The sequence below is a fragment of the Euprymna scolopes genome, chromosome 10, assembly GCF_053919585.1.
Source record: "Euprymna scolopes isolate OS-2025 chromosome 10, ASM5391958v1, whole genome shotgun sequence".
Lineage (NCBI taxonomy): Eukaryota > Metazoa > Mollusca > Cephalopoda > Sepiida > Sepiolidae > Euprymna > Euprymna scolopes.
In genome coordinates, this window is record NC_136491.1 from 40,676,232 (window position 1) to 40,684,836 (window position 8,605).

The 8,605-nt window shown below is 35.4% G+C and overlaps 1 protein-coding gene across 1 annotated transcript in view; it reads left to right on the forward strand.

The window, feature by feature from the left end:
• Positions 1-6,670, forward strand: part of LOC145285933 (uncharacterized) — a 547,541-nt gene extending 540,871 nt beyond the window's left edge. Inside the window, exon 2 of the mRNA XM_080134435.1 lies at positions 6,604-6,670. Within this exon, the coding sequence (XP_079990561.1) occupies positions 6,604-6,648 (45 nt within the window). The 3' untranslated portion in view covers positions 6,649-6,670. The remainder of the gene's footprint in view (positions 1-6,603) is intronic.
• Positions 6,671-8,605: the final 1,935 nt, after the last annotated feature.

Consider the following 8,605-nt stretch of genomic DNA (forward strand, 5'->3'; position numbering starts at 1 on the left):
TCTTCTATCTATCTTTTATCTTTCTTCTTCTATCTATCTTTTATCTTTCTATGGTATAGCTGGAGATCTTGTGAAGTAAACCATTATGCCATACCCTATCAAAGGCCTTTGATATGTATCTATCTATCTATCTATCTATCTATCTTCTTCTATCCATCCATCCATCTATTCTATAATCTTATCTTCTTCTTATATATATACCTTAATAGAATTGAAAATCAAGACATTTCATGCAAATGTAATGTGCACGCACTGCAGCACATTACCTTGGGTATGTTATAGGCTTATCACCTGTACACTTACTCGATAAACTTTGATCCCTATATTTTTTCTGCTTCGGTTACAATCAATGGAAGTCGTAATAACTTTTCCTTCTATTACATTCATACTTCTCCTGCGCCCACTTATCACCGGCGGGGAGACGTTCACAGGGGACACTAGGTAGGAGGAAGCACCGGTTTGAGTTCGTAGTTGCTTTAAAAAAACGGATTGGCATTTTTCCGTCGGTTGAAGCGCAACTTTCGATTACATCGAGTCCAATGTTTACTTATGCCATTTCTTCCATTTCTTTTTTTAATTTTTTTATTTTATTTATATTGGGGAGGGGAGTAACGTACCGAAGGGTTACTGATACCGTCTTTTTTTAGTTTTTTTTATCAGACATTCTTAGCCCACGTTCAATTTTACCTTGCTTAATTTAATAGCAGTCTATCACAACGCTCTCTTACTGAAATCCGTTCTCCTCCGCATTAAAAATACAGTTTACGCAGAGAAAATCGCGTTGATTACATGAATAAACAAAACAAACGAAACCAACTACCATTGGATTCCCAACTGTATTTATGCCACGGTCCTTTCTTTTTCGACATAGCCTCATCAATTAACACTATCCAGCCAACATTTAGGTGAATACAGTTCAGTTCTCTTACAGAAATCCGTTCTCCGTCGCATTCTACAGTTTACACAGAAACAATCGCGTTTATTAAATGCACAAAAACACGAAACGAACTAACATTTGATTCCAGATTTTACATCTAACTTTATCCGTCTGCAACTATTAATTGCGTATCCAACTGTATTTATGTCACATTCATTCCTTTATCGACCTAGCCTCATCGATTAACAATTCCCAGCCAACATTCAGGTAAATAGTTTTATATGCAGCCGATTTCCAAGTATATGGACTTCTTTTCTTTGCTTTTTTTCTTCCCCCGATTTACCGTGATTTCCATTAAAGCTTGGATCACGCGACACCGGCGATCATCGGTGTAAGCCGCAACCGTTCTTCAATTTTTCAACCGATTACTCGCCTATTTATTCCTTTTCTTATGTTTTTTCTTATGTCATGTTTACTGTACTTTTTAAGGTCATATTACCGGGGAGAGGTGACTTCTTCTTTTCCAATTAGTTACTTATTCATTATTTATTTTTGCACATTGAATTTCTCGAAGTTTCATTCGCCCAATTAAAAAAACGCTATGTAAATTGAGGCAGACGACATTGGATTTGGAAGAAAGCCACTATGACAGCGATGCATACACACATGTTTAATTAACAACAACAAATTTAAAAAAAAACCCGTGTACTTACACCTAACAGATATATGGTTAAAAAAATCTATTTTTGCAGACAAAAAATATTTTGTGGATGAATATTTTGCATAACAAAACAAAAGAAAAATAAATTTTAAATACTAGCATAAAATAAACATATTTTCATTTCAGACGCTATCTTTCTTTCTGTTTGTCTTTTTTATTCTTTTTTTTATTCTTTTTTCCTTTTTCTTTTCTTTTTCTTTTTCCTTTTTTCTTTTTTTTTCTTTTCTTTCTTTTTCTTTTTTTGTTTTTTTTGTTTTTTTCTTTCCTTTTCTTTTTTGGCCAATTGCATGCTTTTAAAACTCCCACCCCCCAACCCGGAAACAAACACCCGGGCAACAATTTTTTTTATTATTCTTTTGTTTTGATTTACCCAAAACCACACACACCTCGAAACACATGGGCAACACCTGAGCAACACCGAGTACCCCCACTAGTGATAAACAAATCCGATTTTCAGACTATTTTCGCACCTTAGCCTGACTGAAAATTTTGTTGGGGGATACATTGTGTCACCCCTCTTTTGCTTTCAATCGCCCCCCCCAACCTCTAGCTACGCCACTGCACGTGAAGTTGCCAACATCCCAAAGTGAAAGTGTTTCCGTGGAAAGAACTGGATTCAAAATTGGTACACTCAGGTTGTTAACCGCTTAGCCATTGTCATCTCCCTGATAGCGCATAATCACTCTATAAACGAGTGACGTCAGCAATGCTGACAATAGGTCGCCTACCGCCCTCCATTTTTATCCAATGTGTTGGCAGATAAGAACTAAATAATTTTAGAAATTTTTTTTTTTTTTTTTTTGAAAAGCAGAATGCATAAAATTTTAAGAAATAGAAGTTGATTTCAATTATTCAATAAAATCCGTTTGGTTTTAATCTCATTAAGTTTTTAATCATTTTCTTTATTGTTAGAATATTTGTTATTTACTAATTAAAATTTGTTATTTACTAATTAAAATTTGTTATTTACTAATTAAAATTATTTCTTTACTTTTAGGTTCTCTCATTAATTCCAGTAGAAATCTTTATCGTATTTCTTTGCTTTTTTATGTCATTTCTGTAGTGTTGAAATCCATCTTCTTAATTAGGTTGGTTGTTTTGGTTTTACGGCATATCAACCCTTTTCAGGTTATTTAATGCTGAATCCAGTGATTTTGAAGAACAATATTTTAATAGAATATATTTATTTTTTTCAAGCCGGTTTCTATTTAACCTGTAGTTGGGACCCTAACAGGTACTACCACTCCGGGTCAAAGTGAACTTGGGAGCAATGGCAATTAAAGGGTGGCTCCACACTCCCCAAAGCCCGCAAGCTGGGGCCTCACCATTGGATATAGTTTAAGGTCATATCCAGGACCTCTTCTTAATTAGATTTCAGTGAAAACCTAACAGAATTGTTGTCATCGTATAATTTTTTATTAATTCTGTCTATGTTGCTCTTGTTATGAAATAATCGGTTTTCTCTCTTTTTTTTTTGTATGTGTGTGTGTTTGTGATACTTATACAGTGAACGACTGTTTTTGTATTGATATTGTGCGGGCAGCTTACGTAAATCACTGAAATATGCCCAGCACTGATCAAAAGTTATAACGTTAGAAAAAAAAAAGTGATAGAAAACGTTTATCATATCGTAATTTCAATGAAATACAATAACAATATCACTATGCCTGCCTGTCTGTTTACATTTTTTCAAACTGTATCTCCTCCGAGATGGAACGTCGTAGAGCGACGCAAGGCCTGGTTAAAATAGTTGCTCAGGGGTCAAAATAGAAAGAAATTAGAACTGGTCAAGTGTTAAGTCGACGTAAACTGGTCTTTTACACATGTGCAAATATTTATACATTTTGCACATTTAAGTTTACTTTCAGTGTTTTAATCTACAACTGATGATGATTCATATGATAACATCTCGGGCGAGTACACCAGGATAGATACGACGGTCATTCAGTACATGAGGGAAATGTTTTGGTATAGGGACTTCTAATACATCATCTCATTTCCGTCATCTTTTAGGACACTTCACAACCGAATCTATACGACTTCTCCATTTCTCTGGATCTTATATGACAGTTTGCAGGTCCCAAACACTTTCCAATCCTGTGTTCTGGAGCAGGTTACCGATGTGGCTGATTCTTCTACCACGGTTTGAGTGTCCATCTGTTGGTATCCAGAGAACTAGCTTGCTTACTTGTGTCTCATGCAGTGACTGGCTACTCTCATCCTTCTCTGCTGTACTTTCAGTGATACTCGTAGGTCGCCATAAAGCTGTTGGTTTGTTGCGTGGCTACTCCATGATATATTGAGGGCTATCCTGAGCATCTGTGTGTAACAACCATCCAGTCTATTCTTCAGCGCATTTGTAAGAATCCATGCCTCAGCACCATAGAGAAAGACTGTTTCTACTGTGACAACAAAGAGTTTTACTTTCAACTTTTTTGAGAGAGTTGATGACCACATCTTCCTCAACTTGTGACATGCACTCCATGCCAGTGCTTTTCTCCCGCCAAAATATTTTTCAGTGCTTTCGACAACCTTGAGCAGAGTCCCATCAACTGCTTTCACTGCAACTGGGTCAGCGTGATTGAAGGCTTGTATCTCTGTTTTCTAATACAGATAGAAGTTTATTATTTTTCAACATAATCTCGCAACAATGCCACACACTTTTCCCACCTGTGTACAAGCTTTCGTATTCCTTCAAAATCTTTAGACTGATGTCTCGACCAGTCATTTACAGCACTTCTGACTTCATCAAATTTTGTACGTCTTAGGAACACCCTCAAAGGACAAAACAGATGAAAGTCCTGAGAGTGCAAAGTATAAGCTGTAAGGAGGATTAGGGGAGTAGTTCTCAGGCCATCTCGTTAATGGTTTGCACCGTTTGAGCTGCTGTATGAGGCCTTGTGTTGCAGTTAGCATCCTTGGCATCCATCGGCGGTTGACCTTCGAGGAACCAAGGTCATCATGGATAATTTTGTGTTCTGCCCCAACAGATAACCTCAAAATCCTTGCAATGTCATTCAGTGTTCTTCTTCTGTCAAACTGAGGTCATCGACTGATTTGACCGCCTCAGGAGACCTCACTTCTCTAAGCTTCCTGTGCCGGTCTTCATCCTCAACATTGTCCGTCCTTTAAACAATTTATAATATATATTATTTTTACATTTTTCTGGGGGGGTTTTTGTGTGTTTTTTTTTTTTTTTTTTTTTTTAGATGATTTCTGTTTTCGGAACGAATTCATTAATACGTATATCCATTTGCTGTTCGTCTACCCATATGTTGATTTTATGTATTCATTTTACGATTCATCTACACTGTATTTTCTTTAAACTAATCCTATCATCACTCATTGGATATTTATTTTAACTGACATAATCACACGAAATCACACGAATTTATTTTCACACGACATTGAGCGTCATATATATATCGTTCTTTGGGGCTTCTACACTATTGGAACAAAAACTGAATTTCACATTAAAACAATGGTATTTACGTATTCTTCGTATTTTTAAGATGATTATATTAAAAAATTACGAAAATCGATGAGGTAGAAAATTATTTATTAAAGAAAATAAAAAATAGAGTGTGAGAAAAACGATCGAAAGATACAAGAGAGTTGAAAAGGGAGGTAATTTTCCGTTTTGATTTAAACAAGATGGCGGAAATTTTCACCTGCTAACACGATTAAAGTTGTTTTGGTTAATAATTGAGTAATATTCAGGTTATTTCTACTGCATGATTGTAACTTATTAGAATTGAAAAAAAGAAAGTCAGTTGAAACTATTGTTTTTTATTTGAAAACTCCATTTATCGACTACAAAATCTTACCCCAATTCTGCAGAAGCGCCTCTTTTTATCTCGCATTATTTTTTCATGTGTCCAGGAGGGACCATTCTTTTACAAATTCGTAGCGACTGGGTCAACTCAGATGGTATGAAGTTTTGAGCGACCGAAACCAATAATGAACTGGGGAAACATCACTGATGATAATGGCCAAATCAGTTTCTCAAACAAAATCACAACTACGGGAAGTTAATAAAAACTGAAACTGTAAAAAATTTCATAAATTGCTCCCCCGCCCAAAGAAAGTGACGGTACCAGCCTAGACTGATACAATATCAAATAGTTGTGAAAATGGATAGAAAGAATGTGGCATACCATTCAAAGACCCTTTTGTCACAACTAAGGTCATTTTCACAGCTCTCCAACATTAAAAATAACATCTATTTATAGCCGAGGATTGGTAATTGAAATGAAAAGTCCATTTACAAATATTCAATAGTCGCCTGCTTTCGGTCCTCCAAAGTGTGTTTTATATTGATGTTCATATTCCAAATCCATGTGGTATGCCACTTAATAATAAGGGGAGGGGGTCAGTTGATGATGATTTCATCCTGATAGGCAGCACAAACAAAATAGCAACAGACAGCAACCGTTGGAAGGCATTCAAGAAACGTCAAATAGCAGCATGATATAAAAAGACGAAAAACGAAAATAATAATAAACAATCCAAATGCAAAGCCGGAAATTTTCAATAAACGTACGTATTTCTCCTAATAAACAGAATAAAATAAATAGAAGCCATTTTTCTGTAGACCTCTTTAAAGTAACTGTGATTCCCGGAGGTACATGCGGACCCCCTTAAAAAAGTATCTGTGATCTCTGGGGGTTTATGTGGACATCCTTAAAGTATCTGTGATCCCCGGATGTTCATGTGGACCCCCTTAAAAAGTATCTGTGATCTCTGGGGGTTTATGTGGACATCCTGAAAGTATCTGTGATCCCCGGATGTTCATGTGGACCCCCTTAAAAAGTATCTGTGATCTCTGGGGGTTTATGTGGACATCCTTAAAGTATCTGTGATCCCCGGATGTTCATGTGGACCTCGGTTGGAAATCTCCAATCAAAACAATTTTAAACGTTTTTCATCACATTTTTTTTTGGGGGGGGGGGATAATTCGTATTTTTATGCTCCTCTAATTATTTCATTTTATTCACTTTTTCAGGTAAGTGAAAATTGTTCTTGGATACGATTCGTCAAAATACTATAAGGAAAACTAAATTAAGGTAATGTGAGTAAAAAAAAAATTGAATTTTATTTTTCGTCAAAACATAAAAAAAAAACAATGTCTGATTATTTTTCTGTCTTTTTATTTGACTTGGCATTCATTCAAAATCAATTATAGGCAATAATTGAGAGGAACAGACAAGTCTACATTGTTTTTTTTTATGGCATACAAACACCACCATACATAACTATTATAATAAAATTGATAAAAGTTCTTGAAACCATCGTTTAGTAGTTAGAAATTCGATTTTTTTTATCTTTTCTTATTAATAACTAGCAGGATCCATTAACCGGCGTTTCCCGGTGGTAGCATGCATCCCCCCCTCGCCCCGCGTAAAAATTTAAAATACGGCTGGTGTTGTTTTTGTCGTTTGCCGACCCCCAACCTCCTCATGTTAACAAATTCATAAGCACCAAGTTATGCTGGCATATGGTAGGGGGGGGGGTCAATGTACAATGAACACAATTTAACGTAAAACGAGCACCGACATTTTTGTTTGGGGTTTGTGCACGTCAAATTGAGTATTAATATTTGGTACCTCCCCACGAAAAAAATTGGGTGCTCAGTTTACGCTAAATTGTGTTCATTGTACGCTGACCCCCCCCCAACAAAAGGCGGGCATAAAGTAGGTGCTCAATTTACGTTAAATGATTATATACAAATGATCTATATTTTAAAACTAACAGTATTTTAAATTTCTGCCTGAATTTTAAACGTTATTTTCGTTTTCAGCACACCCGAAAACCTTTTTTGAAACAAACATTTCATATATGTAAAAGTACTATTCCTCCTTTTTTTTTCTTTTATTAAATAACGTGGTGAAGTACTTGTTTGCCGGAATTTTAAACGCGATTTTGTTTTCAGGGGTGCTGAAAACATATAAGTCATAATTTTAAATGATTGGTCGGAGGTGGAAAAATCCTCAAATTTACTCCTTTTTGTATTTGTTAAATAACGTGTTTAAGTGTAATTAAAATTTAATGACATCCTCACATGTATAATAATAGCGTGATGTAATTTTATCCATTTATAGTTTGTGTATACAAACAAACATGGAAGCATATGCATCGGATCGGAAACTAAAAAGCCAAATGAAACGAAATATTATCGGATGCGTCCCTAGAACTACTATTGGGGTATCTTTGTTGATACAATAAAAGGTTAATATAAATTAATTAATAACCACATCTTAACATCTGAAATAATATCATGAATTAATTTTAGGCATTTATAGTTTGTGAAGCAGTTATAATGCAAAAATAAAACGAACGTGCAAACTTAAAAATCGAATATCCAGTTATAGTTTGTGTATATAAACGAACAAGCAGACATATAAATCGAATCCGTGACCGGAAAGCCAAATGAAACGAAATAATTGCTAACCACATTCTAACATGTGAACTAATAGCGTGATTTAATTTTAGCCATTTATAGTTTGCTCTCTCTCTCTCTCTCTCTCACTCTCTGTCTCTCTCTCTCACTCTCTGTCTCTGTCTCTCTCTGTCTCTCTCTCTCTCTCTCTCTCTCTCTCTCTCGAAAATCTTGTAATCACTTAATGACGGCTAACACGTAAGAAAAAGTATAAATGCAGTCGGTGTAGAATTGTGTCGTAAGAGAATTCGGTATAGAGAAGGTGAAATTTTAGCTATTTCCTCTGCAGGTTGGGACGATGATTATCATGGCGCTCCTCGGAATAAAAGTAAAGTTTTAACATTACGAAGTAATGTGTATGTAATTGCGTTCTATAGCTAGATAAAGCAATGGCTAATGACGTAAACATAATAATTTTCTATGTGCCATCTGCTGTTGTCAACCTACGACAGTTTCGTCTAGAGGCAAAAATTGCGTCTAGTTTATTATATAAAAGAAGAAGAATCATAAAACAAAAAGATAATAAAATATCCAGCATCAAAGAAAGTGTTTGAAAAAAAAAGGATTA